General features: G+C 41.0%; 1 protein-coding gene across 1 annotated transcript; it reads left to right on the plus strand.

The window, feature by feature from the left end:
* The first annotated feature begins 4,161 nt into the window (after window positions 1-4,161).
* On the plus strand, window positions 4,162-6,266 carry MKRN3 (makorin ring finger protein 3). Its single transcript, XM_006195903.3, has one exon. The coding sequence runs from the start codon at window positions 4,286-4,288 to the stop codon at window positions 5,786-5,788; it is 1,503 nt and encodes a 500-aa protein (XP_006195965.2). The 5' UTR covers window positions 4,162-4,285; the 3' UTR covers window positions 5,789-6,266.
* The last annotated feature ends 16,894 nt before the right edge of the window (window positions 6,267-23,160 follow it).

Genomic DNA, 23,160 nt, shown 5'->3' on the forward strand with positions numbered 1-23,160 from the left:
TCCCCTGCAGAATCCTGTGCAATTATGAGTGATGTGAGGACCAAAAGTGCTGCACGAAGTACCTACAACTGGAGCTTCTCTTTTTGATAATATATTTAATTTTGCCTGGCTTCAAACCAACTTGTTATTTTAACAGCTGTACTGAATATAACTGATATGCAAAATCTGCACCTAATTAATGTATGTCATTTGGTGAGTTTGGACTTTTGAACCAGAGTTGGAGAAAACTGCCTCTGTAAGTTTCAAAATAAAAATCAGTCTGTCCATCAGGATGAGGAAGTACTTATTCACTAACTCTTATGTGCCAGGAACTTCCAGGGATGCTAGAGGTATATTACTGCTGTATCCAGCCAGTAGAAAATGGGGATTGACATGGCTAGAGACTTTAGGGATGGTATTTTGGGGGTGATTCTAAAATACAAAAGACACAATCTCAAAGAGTGTTTTCTTTGTAACTGTGCAACTGTATTGCACTGCTGTGATAATTTTGTGAGAATTATTTCATTTAATACAACAAACCTGTGAGCTGATCACTCGTATTACCGTTGCTGTTACTGTTTGCCAAATGAGGTAAAAGAACATGAATGATTTGCCTAAGATAAATTCCTCAAAGAGTGGTGGATTCTGGATTTGAACCCCTGATGCCTGATTCTGGACAATAGCTTTTAATCTCCCTTCCCCTGGCTCCACGGGAATGCCTAAACAGTGGCCCTCAGGGAGGTGTGTGTGCTGGAGGAAACTGCTTTGAGACAAAGTGTGTCCTTTAAATATGGACCTATTAGCCACGTAGGGCTGGTCCCAGCAGACCTGAGATGTTTGGAATAAAAGACTGTGGGGTTCTGATTCTTTTCCACCCATCACCACAGTCCAGTTCAGAACTAGCCTCCTGCCCCTTGGGCTTTAGTTATGCTGCCTGGACTGTGCCTCAGCCCTGAAGGGCTGCAACCCCCCAACCCCCATCAGTCTACTCCCTGGTGACCAGGCGGTCAGCCCAGTGGAACGTCATTTGCATCTATTCCACTCAGACAGCCAAATGCTGACCAGCCAGGAGATCTGCTGCCCTGCAGACTGCTGTGTACACAAACTGGCCTCAGCCAGGTCCCAGGGCCAGAGGTTCTCGGTGTTTTTTGCTTTTGTTTTTTTTGTGTGTTTTTTTGGTGGGGGAAGAGGACTTAGCTGAGTCAAATAAATAGGTATATGATCAGATGCCTATTCTCAGAAACTGTATGAGAGCAACATCAGTGCTCACATTAAAAAGAAAAAAAAACAGGATAGGAATTTGGACTCTGACAGAGAAAATTCTCTGAGAATAGAGATTGGACTGGGATGGGAAATATCTGATTACGTCTTTCAAGATGCACTGCCTAATATTTCCAGTTATTCAGTCTCAGGTGATATTTAAAATCATGGGGTACAATTTTAGTTTCTAACAGGTCAGATGGAATATTGTCACTATAAAACTAGAAAGTGCAGTTCACTGTGAAACTGTTGGGCACAAACACAGAGGGGACCCACACAGGTGGGGATTTGAAGGCAAACATTGTCCCATGCCACCTGCATTATCTGGGCAGGTTAAGAAATATTATTTTTCTTCATCTCTTCATATTTGAGGAAATGGGATGGCCAAATACTATCTACAACATCACTGTCTGATACAGTAGCTACTAGCTACTCAGTCACATTTCACAGACTCAAGATCTGTGTGAGTTAATGGCTCCTGTGCTGGACAGCATATACATAAAACCATCATGGAACATTCTATTGGACACTTCTGGTCTATAAAAAGCACTGAGAACAAATTACCATTAAACAAATAGTAGATTTACATTCAGGATTTTTATGTTTTTGAATCTGTGGAGAGCCTGGTATAAAAGCCCAGTATCTATGCTCCAAATCTTTTTCTGTAAAAAATCTTTGGGGCTATCAAAGGAATATTCATTAACTAATTCATTTAGAAGGGAAAAAATGTAAGTGAGCCAAACTTTGCAAAAACTGGCAGCCAAAATACAAAACTCAGTAACTCTATAAAGAAGGAAAACATAAAATCACCAAGATTTCCTATATTCACAATGGAAAATCAGCAGCATTCTTACATGATTTATTAAAGCAGGAAAAGTTTACCTTCTGCAAGTATGGAACCTTCTACTGAATGATCAGAGTATCCCTCAATTTCTCTGAGTTTTCAGAAATAAAATGACTTTAATTTTTACAACTCTTATTAGTTTAACTTCTAGGAAGTTTTAAATGTTGTTATGAATATTATGAATTTAAATGCTTAAGTATCATTGATTATATATGTACATACAAATGATTTTACAATGCACTCCTATCTGATGTCCCTGCTAAATGTACTTAAGTCTAATAGTTTACCAGTAAATTATTCTTAATTTTCTGCTCTCTTCCATTAATAATTCCTTTGCAATCCTAACATCTTCTATTTCTTTGCTTGCTTTATTGTACTGACTAGTAGTAAATACAGACCTTTTTGCCTTTCTACTTATTTCAGGTGGAAAGCTTTAAAGGCTTTCGTTTAGGGAATTATTTTTAATTAGAGATCTGATTTATCTAACAGATCAATATTTATGTTTCTTTTTTGGGGTCTTGTCTTTTTTTATCAGTAAATATGTTTCAGAAATACGACCATCTCACATAAATTTTAAAATCTAATGGCATAAGCTTGTTTCAGACTATCCTTTTGTGATTTTTAATGTATCCTATTAATGCCACTTTTAAAATTTCTGATCTTGGTTATTGGAGCCTCCTTCATTTTTTCTTGATAAATTTCATTCAAAATGTATCAGTTTCAATAACCCTTTCAAAGGATTTTGTTTGATTAATTCCCACTATTTCATATTTGTTTTTCTTTAATTAAATTCGTATCTTTATTATTTGCTTCAATCTAATTTCCATGTCAGACTCTCTCCCATTTTAAATTATAAATTTAGATCATAACATTCCACCTAAGAAACTTGTTTTAGCAAGCAAAATCCAATAATATATAAAATGATTAAACCATATCACAGAAAGGTTTCTTCTCAGAAACAATCTAGGAACAGTGGTAAATTAAATATTTGAAAATCTATCAGTGCAAATAATCACAATAACAGAATAAAGAGAAAAAAACATGATTATCTCTCAACAAATGCAGAAAACCACATGATAAAATTCCCTATACATCCCTAAGTACTCTTAATGTAGATATATAATTTTGTTTACTAATCTAATAAAATGCATCTGCAAATGTAAAAAATAAAAAATCACAACTTATGGGCCGAAGGATAGAAAATACATTATGAAAGGCTGGCCCGCCATAACACCGCACACAACTGGGTGAAGGGAAGAAAGAAAGGGAAACAAAGGGCCACTCTGAGTTAGATCAGCAAGAGAAAATAAAAGCCAGGGTCACAAAGGGGACAGTGGCTTGTTAAGCCAGCATCAGGACCTGACGAAGCCTGCGGCTTCTGCACAGTGGGAGAGTTAGAAATCACAATAACCTAAGACAGCTGAAAGGCGCTAAAGTGGCCTCAGATCACAAGCACTCCCTGCTAATGCCTCACTGGCAAAAACCGTTTCCAACCTAAGCCCGTTAAGAATTTCCCAAAAACAAAGAGCAGAAAAATCAGGTCTTGTCAACACAGCTAAATGAAAAAAGGCCTTCAGCAGTGACAGTCAGATAACCTCAAAAAAAAAATAAATAAATAAGACCCATAGAAACACAAAACGGAGTGAACAGAAAAGAATGTACAAAATTCACGGGTGACATGTTTCAGACACAAGATGAATTCAAATACACGGCGAAACAGCAAAAAGACAAGGATGCTGATGTTTTGAATAGAAACGGATGCAAGAGCAATCCAATCAATGTGTCTGGAGCAACACTGGAAGAGATTGAATTAAAACCTCAAAAGGTTGTGATTTCCTTCCTCCGAAGAGAAGCGGACGAGCGCGGAGCCGCGTGCGATCGAGCTGGCGCAGCGCCGGAGCGGAAGGCGGGCAGCGCGGCCAGCGGCGAACAAAGGAGGCAGCCGAGCATTGTTTCGAACGGACCGACCGTGCAGACCTGGTGAAGGACCCATGTTGCCTCCACAGGAAGTGTCCGTCGCGCGCCTGCCCAGAAGAGGAAATAGGAACACAGATACAGGAAGGAGAGAGGGGGGGAACGAGAAAAAAGATGCACAACTCCTAGGGAGGAGACCCCGAGCTGGCTGCCGGCCTCCGGGCCTCAAGCCTGAAAGGAAGAGACACCGGGGAAGTTCCGGTACCATCTGGGGGCAAAGAAGCTGCCATGGAAGAGCCTGCAGCTCCCTCTGAGCCCTCGGAGGCAGCTGGGGCCCCTAGGGGTGCCGAGGCAGCAGGGGAGGGTGTCTCCATGCCCACCCGCCCCGTGCGCCCGGCCTCTCGGCAAACTTGGCCTCATAGCCCAGCCCCCTTCCGCCCGTCACGTCCGACGTCCGCCCAGGCCTTAGGGGGCGGGGCCGTGCCCAGATGGCTGCCTGGCCGGGACAGCGGCAGCTGGACAAGGCAAGTTGTCTGCAGGTATTATTTGCATGGTCTATGCAAGAAGGGGGATAATTGTCAATACTCCCATGATACCTCAGGCCGGCAGGAGGCCAGGGAGGGCCACGGCGGTGAGCCTGACACCTCTGCAGGTGAAGGCACAAGTATGGCTGCGCACATGGAGCCCCTGCCTCAGGAAGTGGCGGAAGCCCCACCTGCTGCTTCCTCAAGCTCCTTGCCTCTGATTGGCTCGGCTCCTGAAAGGGATTTCTTTGAAGCCGAGGCAGACAATGCAGGCCTAGAAGCTGCCGGAGGATCAGATGCAGAAGGCTGGGAGGGTGCTGTTGAGTTTGTTCCCGGGCAACCTTATCGGGGCCGCAGCATTCCTTCTGTCTCTGGCGCTCCTCTACAGAGCTTAGTGACTGAGAGGGAGCAGTTTGCTGAGGGCCTGGTGGAGGAGCTTTGCCCCGACGCTATCATGGGTCAGTGCTTTCGTGGGGAGAACTGTATGTACCTCCATGGAGACATGTGCGAATTGTGTGGGCTGCAGGTCTTGCACCCCGTGGATGATGCCCAGAGGGCAGAGCATATAACGGCCTGCATTGAAGCACACGAGAGGGATATGGAACTCTCATTTGCGGTGCAACGCAGTGCGGACAAAGTGTGTGGCATCTGCATGGAGGTTGTCTATGAGAAAGCCAACCCCAATGATTGCCGCTTTGGCATCCTGTCCAGCTGCAACCACACCTTCTGTCTCAAGTGTATCCGCAGGTGGAGGAGTGCCAGACATTTTGGGCTCAGGGTCGTCAAGTCCTGCCCGCAGTGCAGGGTCGTCTCCACCTTTGTCATTCCCAGTGAGTTCTGGGTGGAGGAGGAGAGAGAGAAGCGGAGACTTATTCAGCAGTACACGGAGGCACTGAGCGACAAGACCTGCAGGTATTTTGCTCGAGGCAGGGTCTGCCCATTTGAAGAGACCTGTTTTTACAGGCATGAGTTGCCTGAGGACCAGGGAGAGGAGCCTCAAGAGCAGGGTGCTGAGGCATCTGGCAGTGGCCACGGTCTATTTTTGGAGCCTCCGCAGGTGGGAGAGGGCAGCATGCCCTTTAAAAGCACTAAAAAAGAGCTTGTCATGCTTTGGCTGGCCAATCCGTTGTGTAAGTGTTTTCTTTCACGGGGCGCTTATGAACTCCCCTTCTCAGAGGACCAGTGGGACTTGCTTCATTGTGAGCTGGAAGAACATTTCAATTTGAATCTGTGGCATTATGCTGTGGCATGTTGTCTGGTGTGCTGAGGCTCTGTCATCTGCTATTGCCTGTGTTTTTGTTTATAGACACATCTGTCACAGGGGCTGTTGAAACCATTTTTATAGAACATCCATCTCTGTTCTCTTGCTCATTCCCATTTCTTTTCCCTTTGGATTATGGTGTTTCACTGTGTCAAAAAGTAACAAAAAGTCCTTAAAGTTATTGTTTGGTGAAATTAATATGAATGTCAGTTTACGGTTTATTTTGTCATCTCTGTTTTCAACAGGATTGACTCAGTTCTAGTCTAGTGTTTACAGAATTTCCACACTCATTTTGAAGTCCCTCAAGAATAAATGTGACAGGGTGAAGGGAGAAAGAAGTCTTAACTGAACAAGGAGCTTTTTGCTACTGCAGCCTTAAGAAATGGACCCTCGTGGGGCCTTGTGGTGCATCTGCGCATCTCTGTTGTTTACACGTCCGTTCTTTCCCCTGCCCCTTCAAGTGCACTCTTTGACTTGTGGTTGCCTTGTGGTTTTGTGTTTTCCTTGACCAGAACCAAGTGCATATGTTTACATGTTTTTATCTTGTTTAGCTTGATGTGAAACTATTTATATTTGGAAGTCTATATTTAAGAATTATATATAATATATATGTGTATTATTGTGTATGAAAGTTATCCATTTGAAAAAAAATATATATATATATATAAGGTTTACACCATAATATAATGTGATTGTAATGAAACAAATGCAGAGTTGGAGCTGAAGGTCAAGGGCTAATAGGCTTTGCTGTTATGTGAGTATGAGGTGTGTGAATAATCTTTCTGCCACTTTCACAGGCTTCAGTGATTAGCGTCTAGTGAAAATTGCTATTTGACTGACTGGACAAATGTGGCAGACACAGATCTTAAAGAACTGACAAAATAGGACATGAGGAATTCCTGTGATGGCATTAATAGCTCATTCTGCTATTGTCAATACAGAAATGGGTGTTCTTGTGCAGTGTAGCCACCGTCTCATTTTTCTTGTAATGGAACAATCCAGGAATCAGATACTTAGTTCTCTGTATTCAGTATTCTGCGTTATCTCTATACATTCCAAAGAGGCTTTTGACAAAAGTTTTCAACGTAAAAGTGGCTAAATTATAAAAGATAAAATAGAACAATAAAAAATATTGAAAGTAATCAGAATGGAAAGATTAAAAAATGGAAAGATAAAAAATGAAGTATGGAAAATAACAAAAGCTAAATACAACAGAATTTGGAGGGTCTGTAACACAGATACACCATAATTACATTAAATGAAAGTGCTTTAAAAACCCAAAGTCAAAGAATATCAGTCTTGATTTGAATTCAAATGAAACAATAAGCTGTTTAAAATCACACCTATAATATAAGAATGCAGACATATTAAAAGTAAAGGATGAAAAATTAAACAGAGGTGTTGTAGCTTTTGATCTAGACAGAGTTCACATTAAGGATAAACGTATTAGTGGAGATAAATAAAGGTGATATGTAAACATTAAATTATAATTTACCAGGAAGGAAAAACTTCTGATTTTTTGTTTAGGAACATAATGAGATATGCAAGTAAATACCTGATAAGAAAAGAAAACTACAAAATCTTGGTAGGCAGTTTTAATGGCCTATTTTCAGTAATGAACATTCAGAGAAAGAAAAAAAATAATGTGAGTTGAGTAGCACAATTTTAACAGTTTGCCTAATGGACCTGTGTGAAACACTGCATACCAACTGCAGAATGCTCTTCTCCTGGCTAAGATAGCTGAAATTATACTGGGGTCCTGTGTCATAGGAGATTCAGACTGCCCTGACTGTCAGCAGAAACAGGGCATTTACATGTTTATACCATGTACTAATCTCTAATTTAATTCTCAGAACCACTCTATGAGGTACTTGCTATAATTTTTCTATCATGATGCGATAACTGCCTGGTTATTCTTGCCACATAGGGTGAGTGATTCCAAATGAAATCCAAACATGTTTCCACCCCCGCAGTCTGCCCCAGTCATGCAGGGTAAAGTGGGCTTAGATGAGCAAACAACCAAAGAACAGGGCCAGATGGAACACTCTCAAAGACTGACTGACACCAGGGGCTCAAGACACGAGCTGTGAGTAGTGGCTGTGCTGTCAACAAAGGCGTTTTAAGCTGAGTGCGAAAATCTTGAAAAGTTTGTCCTAATATACACTGCCTAACATTGTGAAATACCTCATTTTTATTCAAATAGTATCTTGAACCAAACAATCAAAATTCAGGAGATACAGTGGGGAAAAGGTCAATAGAAGATAAAATGATTTGGGTGACAAAAGATAATTAGAATCCTGACTCTGCTTCTTACCAGCCATGCAGTCTGGAGCAAGATACTTCAATGTCCTGTACCTCAGTTTCTTTACATGAGAAATGGGTATAACATTACCTATTTTACAAGGCTTTTGTGGCACTCAAATGTAATCTGGACAAAGAGCTTGAAGCATAGGTGATATTTTTAGAACAGTGCATGTAAAAGGAGGACTTGCATGTGTTTGTGACCTTGAGAAAAGCTTGCACAAGAATTAAAACTCCACCAAGTTTTTCTCTTTGGGAATCTTTGGAACTTACGTTAAGGTAAAATTGTTTCATGATTGTTTTTGTAGGAAGTGGGAATATTACCTTTATGTTCATAATTTGAAAAAGACCAAGTAATTTTTTTCAGCAAAAATGATTCAGTTAAAACTAAAAATTCAATTAAAACTAAAAAATGACTCAATTCCTAAAAATCTAGCAAATGACAAAAAATATGTATTTTTTTGTGACAGTTGCCTACCTTAGGAAATAAGATTTTAAAATATGGGGTTTCCTGTTCCCTCATCAGCTCATTCAGAAAGAGGTTAAATAGCAAGGATGTCACCACCACCAGGGCTGGGCAGTGTGTCCCACGGGCCTGCTCATGAGGACAGCTGGCCCCCTCTGTTTCAGTCAGGAACAAAGAGCTTGAGCCAGACAAAGGGTAGCTCTGTGAGTGGTTCAGAGTCTCTGCCGGCCGCTTCCCCAGGCGGTTCATGGACTCAGCCTCTGGGCCCTTTCAGAGGGTGTGATTCTAACCACACAAAGAATGGAGCAAGTCTGATCGTCTTATGCTTCAAGTGTCTAAATTTGGTGGATGTAAAGACTTACAAGTATGCAAGGTTTACCTTGTACTCCTCCTTTCTAACATAGGAAAACCACTTTTTCCCACATGTCACCAAACCCATTGACTGAATTTCAGTGATTTAAAAGGAGACATTTTCAGTTCATAATTGACACCTGTATCCTGCTTCATTTTTCATTTTTGTAAACATGTAGGGGATTTGGCAGATACTAAACTACAGCTTAAGTGTGAAGTGAAGTTGGGGTCGGGAGGGGAAAAGGGGTGTTGGGAAAATAACCCAGCACTAGTGCAAAAAAAATAAATTAATACATGTCAGAATTTTTGCCATGAAAATATATAGCATGTCACGTATTCCAGTGTTGATCACGAGCTAGTTAACAAAATAATAAAACATAACAAAATAACAAAAAGTAATTGATTTTCTATTAGATCACAATTGAACTGTCAAATAAATTGAGAAATTAGTAGTATAGGTGACATTACCTGATTTCCATACAATAAGCCATTGCCACATGAAAATTACTTTTAAGTGTCTCTCTCAAAAATAATTTGATGAAAGAGTGAATTCAAAATCAGTTACAGAATAGAATAATATAATGAAAATTTGTACGTAGGCTAGGATAGTGCTGAATCTGTGCTCAGAGTAAGACTAATGTTAGATGCTAACACAATATTGAGAAAGACAAATCACATAATTAAATAGATATCCAAATCTGTACATTTTAAACCACAAAATGCACAAACACACAAGTAAACAGAAATAATTAAGAAAGATTAAAACAAAAATTAGATCATAAAATAGAAACATAAAAGCTGCATCTTTGGGGAAAAAAAATAAGAAGATAAACCATTAACTTAATCAAAAATAAAGGAGGGAGTACAAGTAAACAAAACAGGAAACAATAGGAGAGACCAGAGATAAGACGCTGAAGTAACGGAGGGTAAATCTTTGTTACACTGAGGAAAATGTACTTGAAAATATGATAGAAATTTTAACATTTCAACGAATTTTCCAAACAACAATCTAGAAGACAAATCAGACCAAACCAATTACTAATGAAGAGATTAAAGTTGTCGAGAATGTGCCTACAGCCCAGACCCCCCAAAAAAGAGAAGAGCAGAAGACATCAGCCCCAGAAATTTACTAAAACCTTTAAATACACTGCAGTGCTGTGTAAACTATTCCAGAGAGCAGAAGAAAGGAGTCGCTGACACAGCGTGTGAGTGACACCTAGCATTGGTATAAAAATGTCTCCAATACCGTGCAATGCAAAGCCAGCGAGAGCTCAGTCTCATTTATGAATATTGATGCAAAAAGATCTCAGATGAGATAATTACAAACAGTAGAAGAGTACATCAGGAAAGAGAGGGTTATATTCCAGGAAAAAAAAGATGGTAGAATATGAAAAAATGATTTATCTTACATGAAAAGAAATAATTGTATGAGCATCTTTCTATATCCAAAAAAAAATTAAATTCATGATCAATATAATTTTAGGTATAACACAGATGTATAAGATATGTTGTGTTTATGTATGCATATATAGTTTATGTCTATAATTTTTTAAAATACACAGTCTCAAAATACATAACTAAAGAAAACAAATAAAAGAGATGAAAGTAACAATAATAGAGAAAAATAAAATATTAAATATTAAGGCTGATTTGATTTTTTAAAGCAATTTATAAAATAAACTATTACCTAACTATCAAGGAAAATGAGGAAAACATAGACACATAATGCACATACAGTCACACACACTTACCTAACAGAAATTCAGCACAGAGATTCTATTAAAGAAACATAGAAAAGAACATTACTCGATCAGATTCCAATTAATTGCAGAACTTGAAAGAAACTGATAATTTTCTAGATACATGTAAGTAATTAAACATTGGCTACAAAATACATTAAAAGGTAACCTACCATTTAAAATAAATAAATTCACAGTGTGTAGTTTCACCTAAAAAAAATGGAGGTTTTCATAAAACCTTTAAAGAACAAATAATATCAGTGCTATTTTACACAATTTGGAAATTATTACCAAATGGAAAATGGAAAGGAGGACAACATATATGGTTTTATTTTATTTTATTCATTTTTTCAGCTTTGCTGAGATATGATTGACGTATAACAGTTGTGTAAGTTTAAGGTACAGAATGTAATAATCTGATACATGTGTATTGCAAAATGATTGCCACACTACATTTAGTTAATATCCATCATCTCAGATATTTACAATTTTGTGTGTGTGTGGCAAGAACTTTTAAAATCTACTGTCTTATTGACTTTCAAATATACAATACAGTGTTGTTAACTATGGTTACCGTGCTGTCCATTACACCCCCAGAACTTAGTCATCTTAAAACTGGAAGTCTGTATGCTTTGACGATCTTCACCCATTTCTCTCACCTTCTACTCCCCCTATTCTGGAAGCTTACAATCTGCTCTTTGTTTCTGTGAGTTTGGTTTTATTATAGTCCATCTATGAATGAGATTATACACTATTTGTCTTCTCTGTCTAATTTGTTTCACGTAGTGTAATGGCCCTAAAGATCATTCATGTTGTTGCACATGGTAGGATTTCCTTTTTTAAGGCTGAATGATATTCCATTGTATAACATGAGATTTATACCAAAGTATAATCATGGTAGTGTGTATACCCACATTTACACATGAATGATCAAATGATTTATTGAAATATGATTTATTTATGAAAAACATGTTCATAGTATAAAATATGATTTATTATGAAAATGATGCAAAACTGTAAAAATAGTAGTAAAATTAGAATAAAATATTTCAGAATTGTTATTTTTAGTAAGTTAAAGGGCAGTAATCATGTAATTATCTTCTTTGATCGGGCAAAAACAAGTAGACCCCCTCTCTTCACTGCCAGTTAACATTATTTTGGTAACAAATGCAGTTGCATACAAAATAAAACAAATGAGGCATAGAAAAAGTTCAAATAAGGATACAAATTCATCTCTCTGAGATGATATAATATTGTATGTTGAAAATCCAAAACTATCTGGAAAACTTCCGAAACCCAGGTGCCAAGAGAAATTTAATAGTTTTGTGTATAAAAAATGCAGAAAAATTAATGAAGACCTGATTTTTGGAAACAATACTTTAAAGTGTATAGAAATAGAAATAAACCTGAAAAAGCTACGAAAGTCCCACTTTAACAAGAGACAGCAATTATCCTGAGAGAATGCTTGAAGAAATGAAAATGTACACCGTGGAGCTTGGTAGGGAAAGTCAGCATCATCAGTGCATCAGTTCTTTAAGTTCATCATGTGCTTGACAGAATCCTCATAAATTACTGCTTTGGACTGAATGTTTGTGCCCCCCCCGCCCTAGTTTATATGTGAATCCCTAACCCCCATTTGGAGGTGGGGGCGTTTGGGCCGTCATTTGGTCACGAGGCTGGAGCCTTTGTGAATGGGATGAGGGCCCCAAAAAGAAGAGACACGAGAGAAAGATCACTCTCTCCCCACCACATAAGGATACAGCTAGAATGTGGCTGTCTGCAAACCAGGAAAAGGGCTTCGCTGAGAACCCAGCCACGCCAGCACCCCGGCATCACCTCCAGAACTGTGAGAGATGGGTGCTGCTTGTTTCAGCCTCACAGTCTGTGGTTTTCTACTTGCAGCAGCCTGAACTGATGTAAGGCAGAAATTGGTAGTGAGAAGTGGCATGCTGCTGTAACAAATACCTAAAAATGCAGACGTGGTTGTGGAACTGGTAGTATGTAGAGGCCAGAAGAGTAGTGTGGCGTGTGCTAGAAAAACTGATATTGTGGTGGAGTGTTTTCAGAGTAACTGGTGGGAAAGCTTCTGTTTTCTTATACAGTCACCCCCAAAATAAAATCATATACAGAATATTGGTAAAAATAAGGATGGCCATTCTGATGAGGTCTTAGACAGAAAAAAAGGAATATGTTTTTGACAACGGGATAAGTGTGAGCATTGTTACAAAGTGGCAGACAGAACTTGTGTGCAGTGAAATGGATATAGAGCAGCCGAGATTTGTAAACAGAGTGTTGCACCGGCAGCTTGGTTCCTCCTGACGGCTGATTCTGTAATGTGAGCAGAGACGAAGACAGAAATGACAGGGAAAATGGAAGAAGAATATACGGATTTGGGAAATCCTCAGACTGTCCATATTACAGAAAATAAGGAAGCATGTTCAGAAGAGAGAATCAGGGGTGTGGTTGTGAGGAGGCTAGTGGGGGTGTAAACCAGGGACCTAATCAGCCAGGAACGCTGCCAGTTTGAACTGAAGGGAACAGAGATGAGACAGAATGAAGGCTGTCAGACGTGGTAGGTTTTACAGCATAGGACCGTAAGGGCTGTTTGGGTCCGAATGCTCTATTCTTACGGGAAGGATAACCACAAAGGCTGCTCAGAAATCATCAGGGCTTCCCAAATAGACTAGTAAAAATAGATCATGTGTAGCTTAAATAAATAAAAACAAATCAATCTATTGTGAAAGTTCACGTGAAGGAAAAAAAAACAGTAAAACTTGAATATTTCAGAATTGGAAAATAAGCAGTCATTTTACCCTTTGAGACCTTAAAACATGGTATCATATGCAAGAATGAAAAGTTAAGTATTGGCACTTTATTGGTGAGATCAAAAACATGTATTAAAAAGGTCCAGAAATTGACACAGACATATATGGGAAATGAGTTTATGAAAAGATTAAAAATCACTTGAATTACTCAATAAAAATTGTTGGATAAATGCAGGAGTCACCTTGGAAACTAATACATGGGCTCCAGATATCATAATTTACACCAGTATAAATTCTAGTTAGATCGAAGTTTCAAATGCAAATATGGAAACAAAAATATACAGAAACAACGTAAGGTTTTTTTCTTTTAAAGTCTTGTAGTCAAAAATGCCTTTCTAGGACATGAATGACGGAAGTCATGAAGGAGATTTTGACAATAATTGTAGCAACTGTAAGGAACTTACTATGTTCCAGGTTCTGTCCTGAGATATATTATCTCATTTAATTCTTCCAACCATCCTAAGAAGTAAATGTATTGTTATCCCCCTGTAGCAGCTGAGAGAACTGTGGTCCAGGGAGGTTAAGAGATGTGACCATGGTGACATGTGACTCCGGGGCCTGTCCTCTCAGCCACTGCACTGCTTTACAAATGTGACCACCTTGAAACGAACGTAACAAATTTGACATGTGCGAGACCAGAAGAAAGTGTCAAACTACCAACAAAAATTTGGGCTCATAAAATAGGGCAAGAGCTTATTTCTATAAATTACAATGTGATCCAATTAAACAAAAGACAGACAGCAAAACAAAGAAATTAACAAAGTATGAATTGACCTTGCACAGAAAATTAAATGCAGATAGTTTTAGGAAACGTTAAACATCACCAGTAATCATAGTTATTAGAACTTCCTGGATTTTCAGTGGTCTCCTTTCAATTTGTCAAATAGCCAAACATTTGAAAGCATGCTCTGATGACAGCTGGGGAAATGGGCACTCTCATATATTGTTTGTGGGAGTGTAATTGGTACACTTTCCATGGAGGAAAACTAGGTAATATCACTAAAATCATAAATTCACACATGCATACTTCTCAACCAGCCACTCTGTTATTTAAGTGTGACCTACATGTATATTCTGCACACATGAAATCAATCAAGTACAAGGGTGTTAATTGCAGCCTTTGTTATAACAGTGTAAGATTGGAAATGACTAAAAAATCCAACAGCAGGCAGCTGGCTAAACAATGGGAATTAAATACACACACATTTATGGAATTACATCACTTATGTGTAAAGGCAGCAATCATTATATTAGTGTCTTTGCTTATATATATAGTTATATTTGGTGTCTTTGCTTATATGTGCATAGAAATGTCCTGGCAAATTATTTCTATGTGAAAGAACATATGTTTTTAAATATATATGAATGTATCTATAGAGATATATACATACATATACATGCATGTGTGTAAAATCTATATAATTAAATATGCACACAGGAGAAAATGTATACATATATATGTATGTATGTAAAATAAAATAAATGCAGAGCTGAAAATTGGATGTCGGTGGTTAGTGCATGTGGTTCCTTTATGAGTGTGAGTTGTGTGAAAAAAAGATGCAAAGATACGATTGATTAGACTCCATGAGGAAAAATCGTTTAAACGGTTTCAGCCAAATGCAGCGCACTCTCATTGTAAGGACCCAGCAACGACTATTGTCAGTAGTTACTATGGCAACGGAACTGCCTCTCAGGGACCCCACAGATGTAGGCATAGGTTTACTGATAAGCTTTACTGACAAGGGCTTGGTCATGTGTGCTATTGTCATGTAATAATCAATCTGTGGCTCAGATCAGATGCACGGGTCTCTGTATTCAATACACTGTATTCCTCTCAGTCTCTCTAAACAAGATGCTTTTTGAAAAATTATTGAAATAGCTGAAAAGTAGAAAAAGGAGAATACAAATAATAAATTTATAAGAAGATAAGAAAGAAGAGAAAATTGACATAGAACGAGCAAGAGAATAGAAAGTAAACAGTAATATTAAGGGTTAAATGCAAGTAATGCAAAAGAAAGATTTTCTAAATTTATTTATTTCAAACTTAATTTTTAAGACACAGGTGTTAGTAGAAAAGGTGAGAAAATTTCAATGTGTCTGGAAGCTAAAAGGGTATTCAATGTTTATAGATATAATTACATAGCCTCAGGAAATACAAAGACAAAAGAACTAACAGGAAATCCAGGAACCCACGAGCTTAGTAGATACTTTTAACACGTCGCAATCAGTCACCTTTGTATTTATAAAGCAGTAAGGATGGGGGGGAGGGTATAGCTTAGCATGTACGAGGTCCTGGGTTCAATCCCAGGCTTAGCATGTACGAGGTCCTGGGTTCAATCCCCAGGACCTCCATTAAAAAAGTAAATACTGCATTAAAAAAAAAAGCAGTAAGGATAAGCAGTGGGGGCTTTCCAGATGGGGACCTATCCCTGGGGAGACCGGCACTCTGGAAGAGTGATTTCTTTGGCCACCTGTCCTCTTCTGCTGGAGCTTCCAGGTGTGGTCACTACCACTGATGCGGGACTCCTGGTGACCCCCACCTGGAATTCCTCTTCAAAACAAGTGATTTCTTCCCTTACTAAGTGTATTCTTGTTCCCTTTGGCTCACCAGACATTGACTCTGATCAGGGTACCCACTTTACCTCTCAGGAGACTCAACAGTGAGCTCTCCAACATAATTTTCTTTGGAGGGTCCAGGCAGTCCAGTCCCCAGGCAGCTGGCCTCACTGAGCATCTTAAGGGCCTCCTGAAAGAGACACTCCTCAACTCCCTTTCAGCCAAGTGGTCCCTGAAATAGGTCAGATTCTTGCCGCAGGCCCTCATCTTACTTAACTCTCACCTCCTGGGCCTTCATACCCAACAGATCAATTATTATACACCCTCTAAAATTCCACTTTGGCCCTCTCTGGCAAGCCTCGAGCCTTTGTCCTCCAAGACGATATCCTTTTATTTTTCCCTTTGATCCACTTCCCCCTTCCACTGTGATTTTGGAGTCCTCTTGCCTTGTGCTTCATCCTGGTGACCTGATCACGGCCAGATAGCTCAATACATTCCCCAACTACTGAATGCCTTCCAGTCCAAACACTCACCACATTAGTGAAAGATCATTTATTGGAAACCCTGATGATAGTGAGGATTCTTTGAAAGGAATCTCCCCCATGCTCACTGCTCTTCCCAAATATAGAGGCAATATTTAGGGCTGCCTCATTTAAGCTAAGTCCCCTAGCAATTTAAGGGAGTGGAAATCATTGCTCCGGGACCAACCAGGGACACAGTTTGGGTGTCTGAAAGGGAAGGAAACCCTCTGCTTGGTAGATGCAAGCCATTTTTGGAGATGAGAGTACGGTGAGAAAGCTACAAGTCTTGGCTGTACCCACTACTTTCTCACCAAGAGCATCAAGGCTCAGCTATTAATCAACATACTAGTGGCTCAGCCAGGAGGAACCCAACCCAAGCTCATCAGATGTCAACACTCTATGTAGATATAGCTATTCCTACCCCTTTGTAAAGCCTGGGTGATGGGGTTACTGGTAGACCCCTCAGGCCTAGCCATCAGGTGGACACAATGCTGAAACAATCCCGCTCCAGCCCCTAGGGACGTTGCTTCACAGGGTGAGAAGTGGAGAGTGTCAGGGAGGCCGGTTGGAAGGGCTCAGGCCAGCAGGCCACTAAGTCTTATGGCAAGGAGATTGAATTCCTTTACAGGCAATGGTCACTCTGGAAGTGATGTCTAAGTGATGCTCTTCTCCGGATTTCTGTACATCAAGTTTTGTTGCAAGCTAGCTGGACTTGCCAATCAGCCTCTTGGGCCAGTCCCGTGAATGGCCAAACAGCCTCTGTAAGATCCTCCTTAGCAGGGCTTTACATGTGCCCATAACCTTCATGTAGTGTGGACAAACTCATCGGGGAATTAAAGAGAAGCTGCCTTTTCCTTTGCTAATTGCACTCTGGATGTCCCCAGGGAGCTCTTAGCAATGTGTTCCACTAGCAGCAGGCACCTAATATGCAGGTTGGTCCTCAGGGAAGCCTCCAAGTTCCATCAGGCTGGCCTAACCCCAGACCACGATCGCATAGCCACATGGGAGTGTCGCCGACAACCTGGATGGCCACCACTCCAGAGCACCTCACTCTGGAGTGAGAAGGACTCACTGCTGAGAAGACACCATCTCTGAAGACAGTGGGCCATCCCGGGTTCACTGTTGGAGGTGCCTACAGCTCCTACAGCAGAGACGGCACCCTGGGGACATGCACCATGTCACAGACCTCACTACTTGCCCAGATGGCCCCACTCTCCGGTTTACAGTGGATGCAGTGGATTGCCATAATGGGGACTACAGCTTTCTAGGAACAACGGACTAAATGTACTGCCCTGATGGAATTATGGGATCCACCGAAAGGTCATTTTGCTGAATTTGCCTGTTGCTTCCCTATTGACCCTGTCCTATACCAAGAGGCCTGCCAGACTGTGAGTTTTTCCCCTGCCCGTGACAAGGCAGCATTGTAGCCTATTTTTCCATTGTGTCAGGCCAAAAGGTGCATTCTGAGCCAGACAGCTCCCTTTCCTGCAAACACTGCCCGTTTAGACTGTTGCCTCACTTGCTCAACACAGCCTTCTGCTTCCGTGTGCTGTGTGCTTACTTGGGACTCTCCAGCCATGACGCGTGTGGCCACCACAAGCCCACACCATGACTACTCCAGACGCTACAATGGTCTCTTCTACCACACTTTCCCCATATTTTCCCCAGGACACTGGCCAGATGCTTCACAAAGACCACCAGCATTTTCACCCAATGAAGTAAGAAGGCTACCCATTCAGTGGGAATCAGAAATGATAAGCCTGTCACTTGGCCTCCAATTGCCCACACCCTACCTTGAATGCTTAGTCTGATGATATATGTAACTTTAGCCAACCTTAACTCACAATAGCATCTCTGCCCTCAGTTTCCCTTCAATGAGATGTCCCACCCAGGCATCACCCCACTGCTTCTCATGGACCCACTGTTCCTCATGGAGTCATGTGGGAGTAGCCTTCGAGGCCACCTTGGTGATTCTATGCCCAGACAAACAGCTCTTGGCCCACAGATGCATCTGTCTGCCCCTCTAGGATGATGTAGCAGAGATACCCAGTGGATGGGTAGGACTTCCCATGTTTCTAGCTGGAGTGCACTGGGAATTTATGCCTTCAGACCATATTGGGGTCCATGTTGTAAGGTTTTCACCCAGTGTACTGTTCTCTCCCCCAGCCCTCTGATCTGGCACCACTGTCTCCTTGACGGAGTTTTATCCCTCGGGTCACAAACCTCTGTGTTTTCTACACTTACTGACTACCACTTAGTCCTCAGCATTGCTCTACCAGGACTGACAGTTAGCTTTTTCAATTATAATATATGTGCCTGACATTAAGCTTTTGATAGCCAGGGCATCCATTTCAAAGACATTCATCTTAAATAAATTTATCACCAGCCACACCACTAGATAAAGGCCAGGCCACCCTACCCACTAAGTTCCCCTCTTTGGAACACTGTGGTTGAACCAGATAACTGACTGCTTGCTGACCCTGTTTCTCCCTTCTGATGCTTTAATTCCTGCTGATATGTTTATAAATTCACCAGTAATGAGTGAACCCACAAAACCTTAGGGACCCCAGCCTTGACCACTGAAAATGCAGAGTCCCAGTCTTCACTTCTTTCTCCATCTACCTGTGACCTTGCTGTGTGGCCACGGCCTTGCTGTGTAACCTCCAGGACCTGTGAGTCATACAACTCGTTTGTCCAGAGTTCCCTGGTGGTTGCAGCTGAGGCACATCTTGCAATCATGAGAACCACAGGGGCTGGTCCAGCCACAAAGTTGGCTCAGACAGGAGAAATGCCACTGGGGGCTGCCAGCAGCAGTGTAGGCCCAGTGAGTGCCCCAGGCATCCCTAGCTGTCAGCGTCACTATCTGTAGGGTGAGACCAACACCAAACAGGGTGATTGGTAATCCAGGTGCAAGGTAAGCCCAAAACAGTGAAGAATAAGGTTAAGCCTCATAGGAGGTGTCTCCCAATTAACTGAAGCTGCTGCAGGAGATGGAAGAAGGGCTTAAATGTAAATACGTGAATAAGTACACAGTTGGACCAAGTAAGAGACCTAAAGGGATCCCATAGGGCTCAACACATAACTTCAAGGAACTTCATAGGGATTAGTTATAACTAAATCATCAAAAAAGTGGTTAGGAGAAAGGGTTCAGGAACTTCAGGGGTCTCAGAACACAGTAGAAAATTAATATATTTTATTGAATAAATAAATAGTTGAATGAATGAGTTGCTTGGTAATGGACTTTGAAGAGAATCAGGGAGAATGAGGTACCGTTGTATGGAGTCAGACCCTTGCTTACCTGAAAATTTTGTTCAGTGATTTAAAAGAATCTTAGCAAAGTCTGACCCAGAAATGGGAGATAATCCTTAATTTTAACAGGGCTGAAAGAATCTACAAAGCTGCAGGATTTGATAAATCTAGGCTAAAACTATTAAGATCAACAGAGTAAGGTAACTATTATCATGCTAATTTTATTTGTGACAGTACTTCAAATAAGAGTTTAAATGAAATTGCTGATGCTATGATTTCACTGATGAGTGACAAGATTTGGATATATGGCCTCTTTACATTTATTTCAAATTCCTGTGTGAATGTGCACACACACACATATATGTACATACATACACCAAGGGCAGGTACATGTAATGCATACACAAACACACACGTACACATGCATGCACACACATGTACATGCACACACAGCTATGCATACACATATGCACATGCATTCATACAGTACACACATGTGCACACATACATACACACATACACATGTGCAATACACACATGCACACACATACACAAATGCACATATATATAAATGCACACACATACACAGATACACATACACATATACACACATACATTCACATATACAGATGCACACATGGATACACACATACCTATACATACAGGCATACACATGCATACACATATCTAGACATACACACATACACACATATGTGCGTGCACACATGTACACACATGTACACATTCACACATACATGCACACATACATGCACACATACCCATACAGACATACACAAACACACACATCCATACTCACATGCACACACACATACACACATGCACACATACACACATATACATATGTGTGTATGCATCTGTATATGTGTGTATGTGTTTGTGTATGTATGTGTATGGCACAGACACAGATGGCTTCTCACCTTACTTCTCCAAACCAAACAGCTGCTAAATCATGGAGCGTGTTTCAGCTTTTCTCTCCTGCAGAGTTCTGCCAATCCCTCGAAGTGATCTAGACTTCTGAATCTGGGACAGAGACCATCAATTCCCTGAGCTTCATGGCCCAGATCTGAAAGGAGATCTCACGTGAAGAAGATTCCATCACCTCTTAACTCCCACCTTCTCTGTCCTTCCACAGTCATCTCCCTAGAAACTCAGCCCTATTCAGGGTGCCTGCCCTCTCTTCCTCTAACACTTCCTCTCTTCTCTTTTGATGGGGTCCTGGCCCCCAAGACCCTTTTCATGCTGCTTCACATGTCCACTGCCCCTTAGTCACTTCTGCTTCAGTTCAGTTTATTTTGAGTCAGTAGTTGGCGGAGAGGAGACTGGTTAAGTTTTTGTTTGTTTGTTTTTGTTTTTTCCATTGCCAGCTGGCCCTACAGGGGAAGACATACTCTCCTTCCATGGGCGGTAAAGGGTCTCCTTTCAAATCCAGAGCTGGTTTTCCCCATGAGAATCTGAATCCATAGAAAGGTATCGAAGCCAGCCCAGCTTAGTGTAACAGTCTTATTATGCTAAACGTGCATTCACCCCTCCGGGCCCTTGGTTACTTTTTAAAGCCTCTACAACGTTGACAGTGACTTATGATTGCCCAAATGAATTATCCTTAAGCCTCAGGATTTTCAGCCAGATGGAAGGCACTCTTGGAGGTGGGGGAAATAGACAGCATGGAAAGACAGATGTCATTCCCTCTCTCTCAAAGAGTAAATCTGATTACACCATTCTCCTTATTAACCTCCTTCAGAGGTGTCATATTACTATTAAAGGGCAGACCTATTATTATGCTGTACAAGATCATTCATAGTATTCCTTCTGCTTATGTGTCCAGATTCAGTACTGTCCAATCCCAGCTCCTACGCACACTCACACACACACACTCACACACACACACACACACACACACGACGTTTCAGCAACAGCAATCTTCCCTCAGTCCTTTGACTGCAGGACACTTTCTCCTGAATACATCATCTTCTCCCTCCCTCCCTCTCTGTGTCAATCTCAAATGCCCTCTTATCCCTTCCCTAGGCTTCTGGGCTTGCTTTGGAAGCCTGCTTGGAATGTCTGAGCCCTGAGTGTCTTACCGTTTACTCAGCTTTCAAGTTTCCTTTTTTGCAAACCTTCTGCTGGGAGTCCTCCCCTAACCTCCTTAAATTTGGTAAATGTTCCTAATTTGTGATGCATAATCCACCGTATTTTTCTTATCATTGAACTTATATTACAATGGCTCATCTCAAGTTTGCCTCTTCTCTCCCCACCAGCCTGGGAGCTCCAAGGGACATGGATCATGCCTATTTTGTTAAATGTATATCCTAATTTATACACTTCTTAGGTGGTCTCTCCACTCAATAACCATTCCCCCATCTAACTGCTACCGATACAAAGAGGTGGTCACAGCACGTAAGCCCAGGCTATACAGTTTGTTCCCCCAGAGCTCAGTTGTGATATACATTTTAGATTTTTGTTCCCGAGAACCAACAACCATCCTCCAACCCAGGGATCTATTCTAGATAATGACAATGAGTTTTGTTGTTAGACTCGGTGGCACCCACACGGTCAACCCTAAAGACCTGAGTCATACAACAGTCAGCACAGCCAATTATTTCTCAACAGGGAGCTCAAATATGCATCCTGGGTATTTGACTCTGAGCTGCGATGGGTGCACACCTAGAGCACATAGAGGCTTCACTGCCTGACTCTCATTCAGTTTAATGGTGAATGGCTACAGGAAAGTTACTAATTTATTCAACTCATACTTACTGAGAATTTACTAAAAGTTAGGCGCTGTGTTATGAGCTGAGAAATCAATAGTGAGAAAAGGAGTCACCACACTTGCTGTCGTAAAGCTTGCAGCCTGGTAAGGAAGACAGGTGGTCATCAAAGAGCTCCAACAAATATGAGGTGTCGTCCAGAGCAAGGGACATGTACATACTCCTTTTCTTTTTGTTTTGTTTTGGGGTGGGGATAATTAGGTTTATTTATTAATTTTCAGTGGAGGGACTGGGGATTGAATCCAGGACCTCGTGGATGCTAAGCACACACTCTACCACTGAGCTATACCCTCCCTCCCTCCTTTGTTTCTATGTGAATCTTTCTGAACTGACCATGGTTGGATAGTCTTTCTTAATTAAGCTGCCATTCCCCTGTATGTCCAAGTAACCCACCCTCTGTCCTAGAATTACATGTTCCTAGAATCTTTGGACACACCCAATGAAGCACTTAGAAGACTAGATGCTGAATGGCTAAAGGACTGGCCTCTTCCAAGGGAGGTCCCAGGGGAAACATGAGAGATTCCCTTGTTAGGACCCGTGCTACAGAAGGACCCGTGTCCTGAACAAACACCCATTTTTATTGT

This window comes from Camelus ferus, chromosome 27, assembly GCF_009834535.1.
Source record: "Camelus ferus isolate YT-003-E chromosome 27, BCGSAC_Cfer_1.0, whole genome shotgun sequence".
Classification (NCBI taxonomy): domain Eukaryota; kingdom Metazoa; phylum Chordata; class Mammalia; order Artiodactyla; family Camelidae; genus Camelus; species Camelus ferus.

Bases quoted from the DNA above. Each gene is read 5' to 3' on its own strand.
- MKRN3 (XM_006195903.3), top strand. From the start codon at position 4,286: ATGGAAGAGCCTGCAGCTCCCTCTGAGCCCTCGGAGGCAGCTGGGGCC.